Source organism: Gallus gallus, chromosome 10, assembly GCF_016699485.2.
Source record: "Gallus gallus isolate bGalGal1 chromosome 10, bGalGal1.mat.broiler.GRCg7b, whole genome shotgun sequence".
Taxonomy (NCBI): domain Eukaryota; kingdom Metazoa; phylum Chordata; class Aves; order Galliformes; family Phasianidae; genus Gallus; species Gallus gallus.
The window spans coordinates 18,177,386-18,198,403 of NC_052541.1; the positions used below are offsets into that span (position 1 = coordinate 18,177,386).

Sequence of the window (21,018 nt, forward strand, 5' to 3'; positions counted from 1 at the left end):
GCCGGGCGGGGCGGGAGGACGGAAGCAGCTCCGCGGCGCTGCCCCGGAAGGACCCGGCCGTGGGCGGGCAGAGTGCGGAAGCGCTGAGGCGGCTGCAGGGAGGGGTCAGGTACCCGCTCCCGTCCCCGGCCCTGTCCTCGGCCTCCGCCACACACTGCACCATGGGCAACCGCGACGACGAGTACGATTATCTCTTCAAAGGTAACGCCCGCGTCTCCGTGCTACCCGGGGGGTCACCTTCGCGGGTCCGGCCCTGAGGGCCTCCTCGCGGCGGGCGGGGACCGCGGCGCGAGCTGACAGCCCCGGGCGGGCTGAGGGCCGTGGCCCTCCCCGGGCTCCGAGCGGGCGTCGCCGTGCCCCGCCGAGTGGTGGTGGAGCCCGGAGCCGGGGGCTGAACTGTCCGGCTGTCTCACGTCGGGCGATGATGCAGCTAATTTAATAGAGCGGCGCGGGCTGCCTCCCGCTGTGTTCTGAGCCGTTCTCGAGGTGCCGGCCGTGCGGCACGCCTCGTCCACAGAGCTGAGCTGCCCTTCGGAGCGCTGAAGCTGCAGGCAGCGCCCGGGCGCCTTCTGGGAGCGCCGCGAGGCTGCGGTGCTGCCGTTTCGGTGTTGCTTTTGTAGTGAGGTTTGAAAATTGGGCCTTTGAAGAACTGTGGGAATAGTTGCTTATTGCAGGATTGTGTCGAGAAGTGGGATGTCGGATTTAGGATGTTGCTTGCTACCTTGTAATGTTGAGAGATGGCAAGCTTGCGGTGGTGAAACTTGGGTGTCTTGAAGGAAAACAGCATTCTGATCTGTATCCTTAAGCTCTGGTGATAACTTCGAGGAATTACGGTTTCTGTTGTCTGTTTTGCCCAGATTCCATGTAGAAAACCTTGACCTGTAAGTCAGTCGGTTGCACTGTTTAAGGTGAAGCCAGGAAGCGTTCAGCAGTGCCTGTTTCCCCAGCTGGCAGCAGAGGCCCTGCTGACCGCCAGCATCGTCGCGTCAGCAGTTTGTTTTGGAGTCTGAGGTGTGCAGGTTATCAAAACCACTTTGTTACCCATACTGACAGAACCGTGTAAATAAACTTACAATTAACACTTTGGCAGTGATGGGAGTATCAGCGACGCAGAGCTTCTCGGGAAAGGTGTTGGCTTTCCTTAAGCCTGCTTCTTGATAAAAGTGCAAAATAACACAGTTGGGATTCATTTGCATAGGGGAGTAAAAAATGGAAGCTGAGTTAATTGATTGCCATTCCTAAAGCTTTGTCTGTTAGACTTATGTATGGAAGCTGCTGCAGTGCGGGGAGTGCTAGGAAAATGGTCTTGTGGAGATGAGCGATTCAGGTCCTCCGAAGTTAAAGCAGATCACAGGAACTCTGTGCGGAGTTGCATAGCTGGGATTAATGTGGCAGCTGGAACAACAGATCCAGAAATACAGAGTAGCAAAAATTGTGGAAACAGTGCTGAGGACCCAGAGGAAGTGGTGTTGCCAAACAGTCACTGCTCAGGAATGATCTTGGAATTACTGAGTAGTTGTCTGAAATCGCTGTCTTGTTACCAGGCACTGCCCCAAAAGGCAAATAGTAAAAGTCCTTGGAAGAGGAAATGAGAACGTGGTGATCGTTCTGCTGGTGTGTTAGCCTGAGACATGAGTCCCCTGGGGACTGCAGGAACGTGTGGGCAGCACAGGTGTACCAGTTTTGAAAGGAATATAGTAGAACTGAAGAGATGCAGGAGGACATCAAAATAACCAGTAGAGTGACCCATATTGAAGTGATGCTTAACTTTATCAAAACTAAAAGCAATAAGCAATGTCGGCAAATAGGGGAAGAATATCTATTGTTTGTCATAATGTCTCTGAATAGTTTTACTGCTGCTTTTATTGAGCAGAAGCCTAAAACAGAAGGATATAGAGTATCTCAGTCTGTATGTGAACTTTGGAGTGGTTCGTTGCTGTAGACGAAAAGCATGCATGGATTTGAAAGGCTGCAGAAACTTGCAGAGGAAGAGGTGTGTTGGGCATCTGGGTGTGCTGCTTACAGTGTTGTGTCCAGGGGCACTGCTGCTTGAAGATGAGAGGGCTTGCTACACATACGTTACCTGTTTGTTCTGTTGCTCCCTGCTTCTCAGACATCCATTCGTGCTGTCAAACTGGTCTATCAGGATACTCAATCCAGGCAGGCAGTTCGTCGGTGTTCATGGACTTGAAGGGATGCTGTTGCTGGGACTAACTTCAGGTTTTGATGTGCTGTAGAAGAATCCAGGCATATTCTCTAGTCTAGCCATCTCTTACTGCTCTTAAATTAAACTGCTGCTAGTGTGTTTGTGTGAGGCCTCTGTTCTTGTCCTGTCAGCCACTGACAGAAACTCCGTGGCAAAATCCAGCTGCTGGTGCTGGTGGTGTTAATAGGAGCCCACCTGTGCTGCTGCAGTTTAGTCCCAGTAGCTGTCACACTGTCCCTTGCTTGGCTGCACTGCAACAGCACTTCAGCGTATGTTCAAACCTAGCAGGCCTGGCTTAAAACAAGTCAGTTTCTGGTAACTTCTTCATGTCCAGCTATGTGTGTCTGTGTGTCCTTCCATGCTAAACCACTTGGATTCATTGAGAGAGCAGTGCCTTGTGTCTCCCAGCACCATGCTTCAGGAAACCCAGGGTCTGTGAAGCCCACTCTGTTGAATTCTTGCTCCAATTTTAACGGGAAATAAAAATAAGTGTTGACATGAGGCTTAAATTATTGAGTAATATCCTTACTGAAGTGCAGCAACTTTTAACTCTTTTTGATGTATTTGCAGTTAATGAGTAGATACCAAAACAACCCTCACTTCTGGAATATGTCTTCTGTGTTTTTCACAGACAAAGCTCAGGAGGATTAGGTTTGTACCCTGACCATCTGGAACTTTGGATTTGAGGTCAGCCTTCTTGTTTCCGAATGCAGACCTGGCTTGCAGTGGCATTCAGCTGATTGGTGGAAAAACTCCTGTTTCAGCTATCTGCTTCCTAGTTTGTGTCATGTTTATTACTCCAGCCTTTTCCTTTGCTGAAGGAAACTGAATCTGGACAGAGCTGTTGTTTTCAACTTCAGACAATGCATTTTTTTCTGGTGTGTTTTCGTTATAGAAGTCTATAGGGAAATGCAGTTGCATGGCAGATAGTGATTTTTACAGCGGTAGCGAACCCTGTTCCTTCGTTCTCTTAGATATGGAGGCACTTTTGGGCTGGATAGACCTTCTTGCGTTGCTGTTATGCTGCGCTTGTGTTTTGGGTGGTGTGTAGTATGTGTGGGTAATAGATGACCCCTACCCTAAGGTGCCTTTGAAGCATATGACACTTCTCTTGGAGACAGGAAATGGATGAATACAGGTGAGGGGGAGTCTGATGTAAGATACCATCACATTAGGTTTGTTACTAGCTGGCTAGAAGATGTAGAATCAGGTCATCTAATTCTCGTTCCCTTTAAACCCCAATTTAAGTGGGTGGGAAGAGGTGTTCAGCAGGGTGTTCAGCGGGGTCTTGTGGGTGTCATAACATACGTTCAGGCTCTCTGTTTATCTGCCTCTTAGTAGCAGAGCTCAGTGCAGACAGAAGTGTTTTCAGACACTGTAATCCCTGACGTATTTTAAATGGTGTAATATGCCACTTGTATAATAACCTTACTGCAGCCAGAAGAAGCTAGCAGTGCTGGACTTTCTATTTTCAACCTGATTAGGTTATCAATAGTGTATTTTATGAGCTAGTTGAAATTCTTAGAAAATACTTCAATTAGAGGTTTAACAGAAATAAAAATTGAGTGTGAGTTGAAATGTTGGTGAAAGATTAATACATCTCTAAATGGCTTTTCAAGCAAGGAAATTGAATTCTTATTTTGGTCTTCTACAGAAATAAAACTGGAATTACAGAATGAAGTTCGTACAGCTGCATGGACTGCCTCATTCTTTTTGTCCACTAAATGCTTTGTCTTAAATTGTTGTAGTGCTAAGTGCTGTAGGTAGTAAATGCATCACTTCAAAAAGCTCGTGGTTGCACACAGTGAGCTGCCGCATCGCTGAAGCAGCAATGGGGAGCTGCCTGACAGTAGTCAGCTGGGGTGGGAGGTCCCTTCTGCTGCCTCTTGGGTTATTCTCTGGCTGTGCCAGTATTGGTGCAAAGAAGGTTATGATGGAGGTTTTCAAGGCTGAACTTGTTTAAATGTTGCCCATAAACTTTAGTCCTCCCAGTGCTGAGGGAGGTCAGGAATTTGCTGGCTGTGTGAAGATGAGCGGTGCAGAAGATCTTCCAATACTGCTCTCTGACTTTGTGTGGTGATGAAGATGGCACCTCTCTGAATGAAGGACTTGGAATGCAAGGCTTGGGGGCTTGCAGGAATTCAGTGAAGTAAAAGCTGACAGACAGAAAGTTTGGGCAGTTCGGTCTGATCCCAGCAAACAGACCGCGGTGGTGTGGTCAGGAACAGACCATTCCAGCACAGGGCATTTCTAAGAGACGGCAAGATTAAAATCCCTGTGTATATCACCACTGAGGTCTCACCTAGAATGATGCATGTGGTTGTTCTCACTGCTTGGAAGAGAAATGAAGAACTTGTAGGGAAGACGTTTGGGGAAATGCACCGTCTGATTATAAGGAAATATTTGAGAAGTCGGCTTATTTAGGTGGTAGAATGAAGCTGAGAAGATGCGGCTGCTTTCAGTAAATACGTGAAACAGCATAAACACCACCGGGAGAAGAAACTGATCAGCTAATGGGCAGTGCTGGCACACAAACACTGCTACCAGCTGACCGTTAATTTCTTCTGAAAATTAGAAGGCAATTTCTAACCATTAAGAGTGAGTTTCTGGAAGAGAAGCCCAGTAAAAGCGTGTGTGCAGGAACGGTTAGCTTTGATGTGGAATTAGATACCATCATTTTCCTCTCAAACCGTTTGCCTGTGATAGTAGAGTTGGGCTCAGGCATTCAGGGATATTCCTGCTGCATTTCTCTGCTGAGAATGTACTATATGGGAATGTTGTGTAGTGTGAAATATCAAACTGAGGTGATTTGATAAGGAAAGCAAAACAAAAATTAAGGAAATAATCTGAATGATGGTTAACGCTGTTTCAGTTCATCGTTGCATTCAAAGAATGATAGCTCAGACTGGTGGAAATGCAGAAAGTGTGAGGAACTTTAGGTACCCGCTGACACTGCAAGCTGTTCCTGTGGCCGTGCTCAACGCAAGCTGCAGTGGCCTAATTAAGTAGAAGAAATGGCTGGCTTCAAGGAGGAAAGTAAAATATTTCCCCTTTTAATTGAGACGCGTTAATCTGGCACTGGAGAGCACTCAGACATAAGCAGTGTGGCACTTAAATAAGGTGAGGAAAAAAACCTGGCAGGGGGAACTGCCCAAGCTGTCCTTGGAAATGTGCACTGAACAACAGAAATATTGGAGAGGGCAGTAGGTAACAGGGATGGGATACAACTTCTGGGGAGCGCAGTGATGTGCGTGGACTGCTTTCTTCATCTGGAGAAGTTTTCAGCCCAGTTGTCCCAGTGAATACAAGCATGATGTCATCTAAAACTGCGGCCTAAGCCTGCTGAACCAGTATAGAAGATCTTATTTGCCAATGGAAGAGGAAACCTGTGGCAATTTGCCTGGTGGTGATGATGTAATGAGGTACCCTGACCTCTGCACTAACTCTATTACCTTTTGGCATCCGCTGTGCCAGGGAAGCTGCTCTGCTGTGTCAGGGCAGCTGACACCGAACCCTGCTGACCTGTCATGTGGGAAAACAGATCCTGTTTGCATTCAGTGTACATGCATGCCACCCGCTTGCACTGTAGGTCCTCCTAAGAGAAGTGTTAAAGCTGCTCTTTGCTTTCTGCAGCCTCAGAAGCTTGGCAGGCTGCTCGCTGAGTCAGCTGCCGGAGGGGGCTGCAACGTGTCGATGAAGTATTCTCTGTAAGACTACATGAAGCTAGTGTTTGCTGCCATTTTCATTCTGCGGAGAGAACTTAGTAGATGCTTCTCAGCTCTTACAGTCAGGGAAAACCCCATTTGTCAGAATTGTGCATTATGTAAATAGGGAACAGTGTCCAGAACTCTGCTGTGTGATGCAGCAAACAGTGGGAGGCTTTATGCTGCGAGACTGTCTCAGTCCTGAGCTCAGTGGACTCATTCCTCTGTTGTACCACACAGCGTATTTAACACTGTTGCAACATCTTAAAGCTGAAATGATGTCTATTACTGTGCAAACACTTGCTTTTTTTTTTTTCCAAAACAAGTAGAGCTGTACTGTTTTCTTTGTCACCCGTGACTCTTCTGCTTGTATGTATTTTGATGCGCAGCCTTTCTTCCCAAGGATCTTATTCCTCCTCCTCCTACTTTTCCTTCTGTTATCTGTTCTTATGATCATGGCAGAGGAGCATCCCAAGGGGCTGCTGTGTGGTGTGACTCAGGTGGCCTTGCGTTACACCCAGCTTCTGAACTTCCTGCACCTTGGCAGCCAGTTCCCTTGGCACTGGTGTGGCAGCGGGGCCAGCTGGGAAGGGCAGCAGACAGTACCTTTAGTCCTGAGTCACAGCCGTACCCCCAGAGCAGCGTTCTGGAGCAGCGCTGGGCTCTGAGCCTCAGCAGCAGTGAGCGACTGCTGAGGTGTGTGCTGTGCCCAGGCAGCCTTTTGAGCTGTCCGTCAGGGTGACAGTGGTCTTGTGTACTTCTCTATGTTCTGATCTTTTTTCTGTGGGGAACCTCCTTTTTGCAACGGTGTGAGGAGTGTAGAGTGAAGGCAGCCTGCTGCCTGCCCTGTGTGCTGGAATTATGCTTCAGCAAAACACTTGTGTGGCTTTTCCATTTGTTTTAATTCTAGCATTGTCACAAGGATGTGAAATCCAAACTGTCTCTGACTTTTGCACTTGGCCGTGTATGTTTTTCCTGGAGGAGGAATGTGATTCAGTGCAAAGTGAAGGAGAGTGAAATGTAACTGCTAAAACCCAAGTCTGAAGTCTGTTTGAAATGCTGGTTTTTCCGGTCCTCTGGAAATCTGAAGACTTGGACAACAGACCCCTGACAAGAGGGGTGGTTTTGCTATTCTTTTCCTTTGTGTTTTATTCTGGAAAACAAATGTATTCATTGCAGGTGATTGTCAGTAGATAATCTACATCTGGGATGTGATTCCAATGTCATTTCTGTCTTCTAGTTGTCCTTATTGGAGACTCTGGAGTAGGCAAGAGTAACCTCCTGTCTCGATTCACTCGCAATGAGTTTAACTTGGAAAGCAAAAGCACCATTGGAGTAGAATTTGCAACAAGAAGCATTCAAGTCGATGGGAAGACAATAAAGGCTCAGATATGGGACACAGCAGGGCAGGAGCGATACCGAGCTATAACATCAGCGTAAGTGGCAGCCTGTATGGCTGGAGAAAAGCTTTTGCTGAGGAAGGTGAACTTGGGGCCCTTCTGATTCCTCAAACTGCAAATGGGATGGTTTTATTTTTTCTTATAATATCCACATATAATATGGGGGAAGGAAACTTGAATACTATTCTGTCCTGAAGCTTGACACAGTATGAACAGATTTACTTCTCAGTGCTCTCATGATATGTAACTGGAGGCGTTTGTGAGCTGTGAGAGACTCATTTAAATGCAAGCCATTGATGAAATAATAGCTGTAATGATGGAGGTTTTATCACTGGTAACCTATGACCAGAATGCCTCCTGTATCAGTAGGGAGGCACTGCTCACTTTGTGTGTTTATTTAATTGAAAAAACAGCACAGCAAAAGCTAGATTTGAGTAAAGCTGGAGGTAATAGTGGGGTGGGAAAGCACAAGCTCTTTCTTTTTGAATATGTAGCCGTGCCTCTCCCTGGTCTGAGAGGAAACCAATTGGGGCATTTCATAAAGAAAACAGATGAAGGTTTTTTTTTTTTTTTTTATGATCCAGTGAGTCATTGTAAATTCTTCCTGCTGCGCCGGGCTGTGCCCGTACTGCACCCACAATGGTGGGTGGGGAGCCTTTCACGAGTGGCTCAGAGGCTGAAGGTGACAGTAGCTCCCCATAGACCACAGTGCTTCGTTTGTGAGGTGCAGGGTTACCCACCTGGCTGCTGTTGTGGTCACGTGGATTAACCCTGGTCTGAATGCTGTATTTCAGCTGCTTCATATCTCATGTATCAAGCTTTGGATTATTATTATCTTTAATATAACTGTCATTGCAGAAGTGGGAAACAGCTATTACTCAGTAGCTTGTCACTTTCAATCGTGTTTCTTGCTGGTTCTCTAACACATCTCTTCACCCACAGGTACTATCGAGGTGCTGTAGGGGCATTACTGGTGTATGACATCGCTAAGCACCTTACTTACGAGAATGTAGAGAGATGGTTGAAAGAGCTGAGAGACCATGCAGACAGCAATATTGTAATCATGCTTGTGGGAAATAAGAGTGACTTGCGCCATCTGAGAGCGGTCCCTACAGATGAGGCCAGAGCTTTTGCAGGTTGGTGAACTCAAAATAATTTCCTAATGCAAACTGTCCAGACTGTCTACTTGATGTGAAATACATGAGTGTATGGGTAGGAGGGAAAAGACTCAGTGCCACGTACTGCTGTATGCCTTTTTTTCATTCTGTTAAAAATGAAGTTCTATAGAACCTGCATACTCTCAAGCATCTGCCAGAGGCACGTGAAGACAGTTTTAAACTGGACTTAGTTCCATGCCTATGCATTGCTTATCTTGTAGAAGCTGTGCTGGTGGGTTTAGGTTTGAGTTTCGTGCATGTTGGCAGCTCTGTGTCTGTGTAATACCTGATCTATGTCAGCTGATCTGGAACCCTGAACAGATACTGGTATCTGAACAAATGTACATTAAGCCACCTTTCTGGCTCTTACTACATAATTAATATATGTGAAAAATAATTCTAGAAATTATGCTGGTTTGTGTATATCTTGCCTTGTTTTAGGACAGATTTCTTTAATTGTGGAGGGAAGCTGGGTTTTGTTCTTTAAGGCTTGCTGTAGCTGCTTGCGCAGAGTTTCTGGCCAGTGAGGATACCTGCCTGCAGGTAAAGGACAACCCTTCCTGATAAGGCTTGTCCTGTTAGGTCAGCTGCCACGACCTATTGGGAGGTAGAAAAACTTGACAAGGTTAAAAGAACATCCAGGAAGTTTCCTTGCACATTTCCTGAAAGTGCCACAAATTCTCACTTTCAGTGATACTCAGCATACCTCCAGGTAACACAGCACTGGCCTGATCCCTGTGCCTGATGATGACTATAAATTACGTTGCTGCTGTTAGCTGGCCTTGCTTTCAGATCATAAAGGGAAAAACCCTACAACTTTTAATGCTTTTTCTTTGCACTAATGCATCTATCTCATCAGCAACACTACGTACATTGTCTGGTACAAAACCTCTTCTGGATGAAGATAAATGTTATACACCTCTAATTATAGTATTTCTGTCCACGCAGAGAAGAATGGTTTGTCATTTATCGAGACATCTGCTTTAGACTCTACAAATGTGGAAGCAGCTTTCCAGACTATTCTGACAGGTGAGTCATCTAATACTTTGCATTTGGAGGAGGAAGGGCAGAACGCTGCTCTGATGCACAGCAAATAGGTATTTATTTGCCTATAAAGTGTGTAAAAAAAATTTAGCAATTTAATCATTCCTCACAGCCATAATATTCAGACACTGCTTTTGAAGTGTCACGGTTGATAGACCATCATAGGACTCAAGAATGAGTCTTACTCACTTTGCTCTGCCCCAGGTTTCCAGTCAGCCTGGTTTATGTGCTTCACTTTCCCATTTGTGGAACAGGGAGTGCCTGTGTGAGAGAATTGTCTCATACCCACCTCCAGACAAAATGGCTGTTGTCAGAGGAAAAGGCAATCTAGAGTGTTTCCATCAGTAATGGTGAGCGTAACAGTTGCCAAGAGAAAAGTGCTGAAAGAATTGAGCAGTACTGGTAGTCTGAGACATAGTGACTCCTGAGTGCAGGGTGGTTGCTGTCAGCTCACGTAATAGTCCTGGCTGGACTTCTGGCCTTTGTAGCACGTGATGGCAGTGATTGCTGCAGTTTTTATGCTCAGTGGATGAGGTACTTCCTTTTTGTTTAACCCCTTTGTCTGATAGGTGTAACTTCTCACTTCTGTGACATTGGCAACTAGTTAGATTTGATTATTTTTCTTTTTGGCAAGTAATTGATACTTTCACAAACACAACATAAAGGACATGTTAGCCATATTGGAACATGTAATAATTTCCTACCTACCTCTCCTCTACTACTCTAATAAATTCTGGAGCATTTTCTTGAGTTGTTTGAAATGTGTTATGAATACCCTTGCAGTGGGGGTGGGAGAGAGGTCTAACTGCCATCAGCCCCTTCTTGGACCACTCTGTGCCATAGCAGTGATGGCTGGTATGCCACATGCCCTGGGATGCTGCCTTATTTCTGCAGGTCTGTGTGACGCTCAGATGCAATATACTGCTGTTGCCATGGGGAAGCAGTTTACCTGTTGGGCACACACTAAGCTGTTTCCCTCTCTCCTTGCATACTTCCGACAGCACTTTCTATTCCAGAAGTTATTTTGGATTCTAATTAGTGGAGGTTTCATTTTTCTGGTTTTATTTCTCTGTGAAGGAGAGCAGTCTGTAATGGGAGAAGAAGTGATTAAGATGAGCCCTCAGTGGACTCTGACAGATTGTTGGGGCTGTTGCTTTCTCACAAACGTCAGGGCTCCCTGCGTTGGCTGTGACAGTGTTTTGGGTAAAGAACTCTTGGGCATGCGGACTCAACAAGAATCCTTGTTGAGGAAGGGCTCGTTCAGCTGTGCTGGAAGAAACACTTCTGTTGATTAGTGGGCATGTGGCTTGCTCCAGACATCAACTCCTGTTTCAGGGAGATAAAGATGAAGTAAATAATGCATTAGCAGCAAGTTGCCTCCATCTCTGCTGTAACTGGCATGCAAAGGATGAATGTTCTGCCAGTAAACTTCTTGATAACTCTTCACAACTGGCTATTTGTGTTAATGATTTGCTTTGAAGGAAAGAGGTGAGCAGTCATCTGAGGTATGTAGTTTTCAGAGTGACCCTGTGGAATCACGGATAGTCTGTTAGTATGTGGCTAGGTTGCCTCCAAATGTAATGCTAGAGGGAGGAATACTTGCTGTCATTTGAAAAAGAAAGTTGATAAAGCCAACAGGCTTTACCACAGGCTGTGTGTGGAGGAGGCTGACAGAAGGGGCAGGGCATGCTGCTGCACCAGCTCAGCTAGTATTTTCCATGCTGGGAAGAGTCCTGCAAAGACATCTCAGGCTGCTCTCAGTGCCTCTGCTGCTCAGATCTTTCCTGCACAGGGATGTCTTGACTGAGATCTGGAGTAAAACTCCTTTCTTTCTCAGCCCTACTGAAGGTCATCTGGTTGAGACAGTGATGGAAACTCCAAAGAGAACTTTCAGTTGGAGTCAGTTGGAGCAGAGGAAGAAAGCTTTCCTTTTGTCTTGTTATACTATAGATTTGCTGGAGAAGGGCAGTGGGGGATAGGAAATAAATCTTAAATCCAGTAGGCTTCCTTTCCTGTTGTCTATATCGGATGAGTTTTGGGGACCTTTTCCTTCTGTGGCTTAGACTAATGGTCCCTATCCAAGCTCATCAGTTGTAAGATGTCTAGACTTCAAAGGCTAATTCTTGTGCACACAAAGCTGCTTTGTATTATTTGGCAAATATGAGAGACTGGTGTTTTAATCCTATCCCCTGTGAGCATTCACAGCAGGATAAAGCATCCTTAAAGTAAACTGGAGTCAGCCTCCGCTCCCTGCCTCATTCAGTGCTGTTTCTGTTCCTGTACCGCATTCTTCTGCAGTTTCATCTCTAAGGAATCCCATCTCCAAGGAAACAACATCACAGAGTACTGACATTAAGAGCGTTTCATAATAACATGAGGGAATTCCTCTTTTTGTTAGTTCTGTACACCTGAAAGTGAATGAAACTCTAGCCCTGGTTGAGCAGACAAGGACTGGGCAAACAGACAGCAGTTGTTTTTTTTTCCCAGCTCTTATAGCACAAGGCCTGTCTCACATGGTTACCAATTACGCAGAGAATCATTCTGCTGAATGTGCTCTTAATAAGGTCTCATTCAGTTACTGAGAAGAGCATAAAGTGTAGTGTCTTCATTAAAAAGTACACATCTTCATTAGCTGGGAATTCCTCAGTACAGACCAGTTTCGGTGTAGGCTTTGCCTCTGGGCATTTTGCCGCAGGAAGAGCAGGTTTAAGCTGTTCCCACCTCCTCCATCACACCAACACAACTATGTGTGGTGAAGGAGCGCAACTGTCATGTGGGGCAAAGTAGTTTTTAACCATTTAGGCTTTGATCTAGAGCAGTATCCTGTGTCTGCACAAAGGTTTGCGCAGCAGAGGAGGGAGCAGTGAGCAGAAGTGGAACTGCTGCAAATCGACTTGAGCAGCACTGCTGCTAGATGTTCTAGCAGGGCGGAGAGTGAGGATCAGTTGGAAATGCACTCCCCACAGCCCAAAGAGAGAGACCCTCTAACAGCAAAAAAAAAATCAGTGCTGTTATTTTTAAGACGTTGTTAAACAACCCTGAAGATCTTTGAGTGCTTGACGGTGAGAGTGTTGAGTGCAGAGGACATTGCTTATGGGGTAGGGATGGAGGAATTGTGTGACATGGAAAACTGAGAATTGCTGCTTCTAAGTGTATGAGCAGATATATGGAGCAGAGAACTCGTCCTGAAGAACGCAGTGCAGATCTCTTCCAGCTGTGCTTCCTCCACCTCTGCACGTGTGCCCTGTGCTGAGCATTGCTAACTGGCCTGCCATGGTACAAAGTTGGTCTTTATTTACAGATCCCCATGTGGGCTTGCAGGTGGCTTTAAAGATCTGTTGTTGTACATTTTCCTCAGACTTGCAAAGTTGTTCGTATGAAATGGAAAGAAGAGGGAACTTAACAACTGGTGAAATCAGAAAAATCCTGCTTTGTGTCTACAGTTTGTTTGGCTGCATCAGTGACCTGGTCTTAACTGCATACGTGAGATCCAGCTTTATGAACGGCCTATCCCTCTCTGAGCTTGAGCCCTCCCTTTAGAGGTGCAACAAACATTCTTTAACAGCACAGCTTGCAAAGGGTAAAGTTCCTCCTACAGACAATAGGTACAGCACAGTATCAGTGAGAAGTTACCACTTGGTCAGCAGTTACATGGACGTGTGCAGCCCTGCTCTTACTCTTCCTGAGGAGCACTCAGCCTATGTTTGTATTGGCAGCTTAAATCAACACAAGCTTGTTGCATCAAGGGCAAGGTTTGCGGGCCTTGTTTATCAGGAACCCTTTTTAGCTCCTCAGTGCCATCAGTTCTCATCAAAAAGCAGGCACATAGCTGTGTGACCAGCCCTTGGCAGCAAACAGGACTTCTCTACACAAGGTTACTTGGTTTCCAGTACTGAAATGATGTCAAGATGTGCACTAAGCAGCAGCTCATTAAAATTCTGAACAAAGGCTACTCAGTAATGACAAATCTCTGGTGGAAAAAATGCATCTTGGTCTGGGGTCAGACGAGGTGCTTGGACCATCATTATCCAGAGACTTTAGACCTATAAAAGAATTTGAACCTCTGTTGTGTTTCACCCAAGTTATTTGTGAGCAGTGTTCTGCTCTGCAGGCGCCCTCTTCTTGTGTGACCTGAGCTTATCTGGAGTGCCCCAGCAGGCTGTGCTGCAGCATGCAAACAGTGCGAGCAGTGCTGTGTGCTTGGTGCCAGCACACTGCTCTGCTGTGTAAAGCAGATGTGATGTTGTCATTTCAGGTTAGGCTTTTTGCTGAAGCTGGAACACTTTTAATTGTTCTGTTAAAGAGGCTTAGCAGGTATTTATTTAATTATAACTGCAGTGGTTTAAAACTTGAATTTGCAAGTGAGTTCCACAGTGTTCTATTTTTGGTGTCCTTTATTTCCTTCCTGGGTGAAGTGCTACGCGTCATACTTCTCTATGCATGCTGAAGGGAGTGGCTTTGTACCTGCTCTCAGTGTATGTACAGCACGTACTATTGGCCACAGACAAATCCCAGGAACCTGGCAAAGCTTTCAGTGCAGGCGTGCACCTGGCGGTGATAGGAGAGGCAGAGCAGTTTAACCTGTGCTCTCTGATTTCTGCTGGGATATCTTTGTCTGCAGTCAGTCTCCTCTGCAGTCCTGAAGCTAATCTGCACTAACACACTCTTCTGAGAGCCACGAGAGCAACCGGAAGGAATTGATGGCATACATGGTGGATTCTGCACCTTTACTGAGAATCAGGAACTATTTTTTTTAATTGCTTTTGTGAAAGAAATGTGTTTTGCAAAGATGGTTTATATTTTAATTTATAAATTCAGAAGACATCTCATTTGAACTTCTTGTGAAAGCTGCTGTGCTTATCATTGCAGAAGTATGGGAAATCTTTGCTTTCTGCAATTCTTGGCTTCCCCAGATGTTTGCTTTCTGATGTTGCTCTGCATGCACATAACCATGGGCTCTTTCTCATCTTCCAGAGATCTATCGTATTGTTTCCCAGAAGCAAATGTCCGACAGACGTGAGAATGATATGTCTCCAAGCAACAACGTGGTTCCCATTCATGTCCCTCCAACCACTGAAAACAAACCAAAGATGCAGTGCTGTCAGAATATATAATTGTTCATTCTTTCCTAAGAGGCTGTGTATATTCCCCAGGTCCAAGATTTAAATATATTTGTAATTCTTGTGGTTACTTTCTTGTGTTCAGTTACTGCTTATTCCTTCTGAATTTCTCCATGTCTTAAACACTTTGATTTCTGTGTTTATAATCTATTGCTTCTATGTGGCTGCAGTATTTTCCCAATGCTGACTTGTCGGTTTTGGTTCAGTAAATTGTTTGGAGCTGAACTGATCTCTTTGCAGCGTGATGCCCGCTAGTCAGAACACACATTGCCCGCTAGTCAGAACACACATTTAGTGAGCACTTGAAGATGTAATTCTGCTCCTTGCAAAACAATTATTGTCAGGTTAACTAGGAGAATATCTCTGGGCAGGATAATCTGCCTTTGTCTTAAGGTGTTGTATACTGCATCTAAAGCTTGATGGAACACCCATTGCTCTGAAGTGCAATTTTAATGTGAAGTTAAATGTCTTTGGCTACATCTTCAGATTGTCAAGAGGAGATTTTGCTATAGAATATTCTGGGGGAGGTGGGGGGACGAGAATTTCTCACAAACAAGCAGCAGGGTTCTTGCTATTGGTGAATGAGCTTTTGTGGTTTGGCACCTGCTGCAGGGGGCTGCGGTGCAGGCAGGGCTGCTGTGGGCGCTGGTGGGACTCACGTGAGCTGCCCTCGTGAAGGAGGGAGAAGCAGTGTGTGTCACTGAGGGTCGCAGGAACATGCAGTGTGCTTTTGTGCTGCCTGAGGCTCAGCCTCCACAGTGCCAGTGCTGTCAGGGCTTGAGGATGCCTTTTTTCTTTCATGATACACAGACTTGAAAGATGTTGTCACATATTGCCTATCACGTATCAGTACATGCCACACACATTAAGATATTCAAATGCTCAAGTTGATCGGTCAGTAACTGCTACAACCTGGTCTTAGTTTTCAGTTCTGTTTCATCCAGTATTTTTAAACGATTCCAGTGGTTTGGTACACGTTCTGTAACAAAAAACATCTGGAGTAGTTATTGGATGCTTTCATTCAGTGATTGTCACTCAGCACAACTCATCTGTTCAATTAGTTAGTTCAGGGATACATGAACTGTGCCTTCTGTCACTGCACTCCGAAACCACTGCGTATCATACAGTATGTGCTATTCCCAGCTGCGCCATTAATGTTGAGATGTGGGGGCTATCAGCACTGCGTTTCTACTGGATTTAAAAGAACTGTTTGTATAAATGCTGGCGGTTATCTGTACAATTAGAGGAAGTAATTGTCTGTAGGGGACATTTCTCAAACTCTGATATGACCCACTTAGAACATCTGGATTTGGGTAGGCACTACCAGCTGCATTTCTTACCCAACCTTTCTGTCTTGCGGTGCTCATGATGTGTAAGGCACACGGAAGGCATTGCTGTAGTCGGTCACTTTTTTTTTTTAAATCCATTTCTCCTCCTAATATTAGTTCTGAAGATGCTATTTTGATCTGTTTGTAAATTACTTTGTATTTTATGCATGTACTGTAACTTGATTCATTATTTTTTTAGATTGATTTAAAATATATTCATCCATGATTCTAATAAAGAATTACGGGGGACAACTCAGCACGGTGTTGGGTGCACTTTTTGGGAGAAGTGGGAGTTGACTTTAATGTTTTTATTTGCTAGTAAATTTCTTGGAACTGGGAGGAGAAACCAAAGTGGAAGTACTCCCAGGAGAGGAACTGAAAGGGCCATATACTGGGACCAGGCCTGTAGCTTTTAGGGGCTGATGCAGTTCATGGCAATTTGTCTGCTTTGGGAAGCTCTTATGGTGTGAAAAAATGAGGACTCTCTCTTGTCAAATCCCCAAATAGCTTTTACAAACCTCATTTTTCCACATTACCACCAGTCAGAAAATCCCGCAGAATGACATACCGTTACTTTCTACAGCAAATTACTTCAGCTGTTTGATCCCACCTTGTTGTCTTCTGCTGAGGGAGTGGTGCTGTAGGAGCCAGCCTGCTGAGCATTGTGAGTTTTGGAAGTCACCCCAAGAGCACGTGGCAGCACTGAATCCTTCTGTCTGAACCAGTCTTTAAGGCCTTGGTATTGCCGGAGTCAGGAGAAGGTATAAATGGGGACCATCCTCACTGTTGTGTTCTCAGAGCGCTTTGGCCAGGCAGCAGTGGATTTTACAATTACATTCATTACTGTGGCAGCCATGCCATAAATCTACCAACTGGAAATGCAGGGTGAGTTTTTCTTTGCTTCCTTTTCTGATTCACTTAGCCAGCAGCCTGACTCAGCTGTCATGTCAGGCTTGGATTTCGTATGGCTTTATGCAAGAAGCTTCCTTCTGTGGTAAATCTGAATGCAGCAGAGCCTGCCGGAATGCAAGCCCCAGCTCTGCCCCACACAGTGTCAGTGTGGGCACGCACTTCCTCCTCCACTGTGTGACAAGAAGCATTGCGTTGTGGTTCTGAGCAGCTGTGCAATGACTGAGTGTACTCTTAGGCAATGTAAGAACTCTTAATTATTTTCATCAGGACTTTACAAGCAATAATCACAAAACAGGCCTTAGACAGAAATGCCTTGCTAAAACTGATGTTGTAATTATGGACTGCTGCAATAGGGAATCCAGAATTTTCATGCAATAGTTTGTAATGCCTTCGCAAGCTATACTGCCTTCTACAGCAAAGTCACATGATATGCATACAGGGCTGTAACTTCTTAGCTACTTAAGCCTTTGCCTGCTGTCCTATGCTTTGGTAACACCTTTTCCTAACGGCTGCAGAGCTGTGGCTGGTCCTGAGCTGTGAGACATGGCTGGGCTCAGGAGGATCCTCACTGGGGACTTTTGGAGAGGCAGCACAAGGCATTGGTCTGGATGCTCACCTAATGGTATTGTTCCCACTCAGCTGCTGGTTAATCATCTCTGCTGTAATTGGTGTTCCTTCTGTGCTGAAGCATCTCTTCTCTTCTAATAGGAGGTGACTGATTATAAGAGATACAGCTTTTGAGCCCTGAAATGAGCTGTCTGAGTTTATGGGATCTCCTGCACAACGCTGCAAAATTGGATTTTCTCACCAAGAGCTTTTGCTCTCATTTACATATCTGAAAGTCCTGACCTTAACAATTCCGAAGCTGTTTGGTGGGTATCTGTAGTTCCTGGGCGATGGCAGTTGAAGTTCTGACTCTGAAGCAGAAAGTGCGGGGCATTGTTCTGATGTAAAGGCATTTTTATTAAGCTGGAATTACTTACTCCATCAGTTCAAACCTGATGAGTTTCCAGACTTAAATAGCTTATTGAGTGTGACTTGTCAAATAAGAGGATTACATGCTGGGCTTTAGCTAACAGGATCTTTAGAAATATGAAGCACAAATATTGAAAAAGCTTCAATACGTAGCTGTCTGCTGCATTGCCCTGGCATCATCATTCCGAAGGTGTTTCTGCTGCAAATTCATGCTTGTGATTTATTGATTGGCTCCTCGGGAACAGTCGGATGCTGAGATGGCTGCAGTTTGCCTGATGCTGGGGTCACTGCTGGCCTGTGTCCTCCTGTGCCTACCAAAAGCACCGCAACCCACTGGTGTCACTGCATGCCATTGGGACAGGGCTGAGAAGCATTGCATAAACAGCATAGAGACGTGGAGCTGTCATCATCTTGTCTGTGCCTCACCGAGGTCCCTCTCGGACCTGCTAAGGTTCCGCTGCTGCAGACAGGAGCTACCAGAAGAGTTGTACAAAAGATGCGTACTGTGCCAGCTACCATTTGTTTTAAAGCTGGGCTTTACTCAAAGCGAGCTCAAAATTTCGGTCTGAATTATGTCATGTTTTCTGAGAAGTCCTGTAACAGAAAGTCAGCTTCTGGCTTGCAAAGTGCCTGTGAGGTTTTTCATGAAGACGTGGTGAGCCCCTCTGTAACCAGCACTGTCGCATGGAGCACTCAACCTGAGCATGGGCTGGGAGTTCTGGTCTGCCAATGAGTAAGTTTGAGAAAGACACGCTGAGAGAAATTTGATTTATTTTGTACAAGGTAGAATACCTTTGCACAGTGAACAAATATATTACAAATCTGTCTTGCCTTAAAAAAGTATTGCCATTTCGGTGCCTATTTTCTAAGCTAAAGCTAATAATATACAAGAAGGTACTTCCTTTGTTTTTTCCTTCCTTTTTTTGTTTTTTGTTTTGTTTTTTCCTGTTAAGCTCTATGCACATTGTTGCATTTGGTTTGAAAATCCAGCTTTGAAAAAAAACAAAAACTGAGCCTCATCTCTGCTCTCTCATCTCAATGTTGACAGCAGCATACACAGACACTGGTCAGGCTGGCAGCTGAGCCTGCTTGTGCTAGATGGCAAGGTAAGTCTCTAACCAGAGGATTCCTCATCAAACTGCATTTCTCTTGGTATTTTTGAGGTAAGTCTTTCCATTCATATATGCAAAATATACCCCTCCTGGCCCCACAGAATAAGTGCCTAATTACATCTCTCATAAGGCTTTCCTGGAATATAAAACTACTATTGCTGATCAGTCATCTCCCCCATGCACACATGCAGCATTCATGTAAATACTTTGGAGTTATCTTGAAACATGAAAATCTGCTTCTCTGCAAGCCTGGGGGGATCTCTGGGCTCAGCTCTGCTGTCTGGATCTCCTGGATTGCACGTAGGGGTTCAGAGCTGGCCCCACCATCCCAGCTGCTGCAGGGGTGCTGTGGGGTACAGTGCTGCCCTACGCGAGGTGCTCTGATGCCTGCTGTCTCATGGAGCTGGCTCTGAGCTGCTGTCCCCATGGCAGCAGGGTTGTCGTACCAGTCCCCTAGGCCAGCAGCTTCCACTGGTGGTCATATGTTGAGCAAACAGCTTGATGTTGGCTTGGTTCTCTTCTGCTTCCATCAGACTGGTGAATGTGCAACAGAATGTTTTTAATCTTTAAGAGGCAATCAACTTGCTACTTCCACGTTTGCCTAATAAAAATACATACTTAGAATCAATACTACTTCATGCTCAAAATCTACAAGGAACTGCTTAACGGCAAGTATTCTACTTTCTAGGTCAGTAAAGATTACAAAAAAAAAATCACGGTGGCTTTTTCCAAAGCTTTACCATTGGTCAACCCCTTGATAATTGTTTCACAAACAGCTGCTGAAAAAGAAAACCCATTTTCAGCTCAATGTAATGACATGTCAGGTAAAATCATCAACAGATAAAGTTGCACTACATGGTAATGCACATCAAATTAAAGGGTGTCATGAAGGACATGCTGCCAGGTGCATCGTGGTGACGTGGTTTGCCAGTGATGAAGCCAATGCATCCTAGCGTTAGGAAACTGAACCAGGGTTGGTCTGTGCAAACCTGCAGTGTCCCAGGATGCAGGTGAAGGTGTGTCTGTTTGCACCACCCAAAAAAGCCGTGCATTTAATGAGAAAGGACATGTACAAGGAAAATTAAAGCATAGCTGTACCAATATATTTCTAGCTTGTTTGAAGTGCGGTAAGCCGGGTATGAGACTCAGTGCTTAAACTTAAATCGTTGACAAAGATCGCTGGACATTTGCCAAGGTGTTACATTTTAAAAATGTAATAAACGTCTGCACTGATATTCCTGTACTCCAATACTCTGGTACTGAATATAAAGATGAACAGAGCGCTAATTACCAAGCATGATCTGCACAGGATGCCCATGGTGATGGCAGTAAATGAGGTTTCCAGACAGTGAAACAAGCAGCTTTCCTACTTTCATTCAGAAAAGTGTCCATTTCCATGACAGAGATGTAAACTGTATTCCAGCGTTCCTCGTGGTACAAGGTTTTCTGATGCAGTTGGTAGAAATGTGTGTACGTCTCTAGGTCCTCCTACTCAGTGCATTGTGTTTTATTTTACAGCAAAGCCAGGGTTAGAATACACATGGCGGAGAGCTTTTGCCTGGAGCGTGGGGACACCTTCCAGGGGTGATGCACTCCAGCGACACCTGGAGGAGGTTCTCATTAGTTCTTGTGACCCATATAAAAAAAAAGTCTTTTTAAATAACATCATGCAGCAGCAGCTGGCCCAAGCTGATGTTTAGTTATGTTAGGTCCTTGCAGCCTAAAGTCACGTCAGCATCCTGCAGTGCAGAAAAGGATTGTCTTCTCTTTGCTTCCTCAGAGTTTGTGTTTGCAGCACAGTGAAGTCCATCCCTTTAAGACTGCTTGTCCCAAGATGGCCCGTGCGTTGGGCTGTGCCTTACAGGGAGGAGGTCGTAGTGACTAGGAATGTGACTGTTCCTAGGCAGGTCATATGGACTTTGGAGGTAACTGGCACTCCGGGCACGGGCATCTTGGACCACGCTGATGGTGGGCTCTGGGAAAGCAAGGGAAAGTGGTTGCAGTACTCAGCAGCACTAAGGTAAACCCCAGCTGTTAACAGCTGTGAGGCAGAGCTTCCC

The 21,018-nt window shown here is 45.3% G+C and overlaps 2 protein-coding genes across 7 annotated transcripts in view; one reads left to right on the top strand and one right to left on the bottom strand.

Moving 5' to 3' along the window:
• The first annotated feature begins 65 nt into the window (after positions 1-65).
• On the top strand, positions 66-16,215 carry RAB11A (RAB11A, member RAS oncogene family). The gene is made up of 5 exons (NM_001005827.2): positions 66-201; positions 7,151-7,346; positions 8,253-8,446; positions 9,416-9,496; positions 14,486-16,215. The coding sequence occupies exons 1-5, from the start codon at positions 162-164 to the stop codon at positions 14,623-14,625; spliced, it is 651 nt and encodes a 216-aa protein (NP_001005827.1). The 5' UTR covers positions 66-161; the 3' UTR covers positions 14,626-16,215.
• Positions 16,101-21,018, bottom strand: part of MEGF11 (multiple EGF like domains 11) — a 276,513-nt gene continuing 271,595 nt past the window's right edge. For all 6 annotated transcript variants that reach the window (XM_040706671.2, XM_040706670.2, XM_040706666.2 and 3 more), the window contains one exon: positions 16,101-20,933. In XM_040706671.2, the coding sequence (XP_040562605.1) occupies positions 20,773-20,933 (161 nt within the window). In that variant the 3' untranslated portion in view covers positions 16,101-20,772. The remainder of the gene's footprint in view (positions 20,934-21,018) is intronic.

Coding starts and splice junctions, on each gene's coding strand:
- RAB11A (NM_001005827.2), top strand. CDS start 162: ATGGGCAACCGCGACGACGAGTACGATTATCTCTTCAAAG. Junction 7,347..8,252: donor TACCGAGCTATAACATCAGC/GTAAGTGGCAGC, acceptor CTTCACCCACAG/GTACTATCGAGGTGCTGTAG. Junction 9,497..14,485: donor TTTCCAGACTATTCTGACAG/GTGAGTCATCTA, acceptor CTCATCTTCCAG/AGATCTATCGTATTGTTTCC.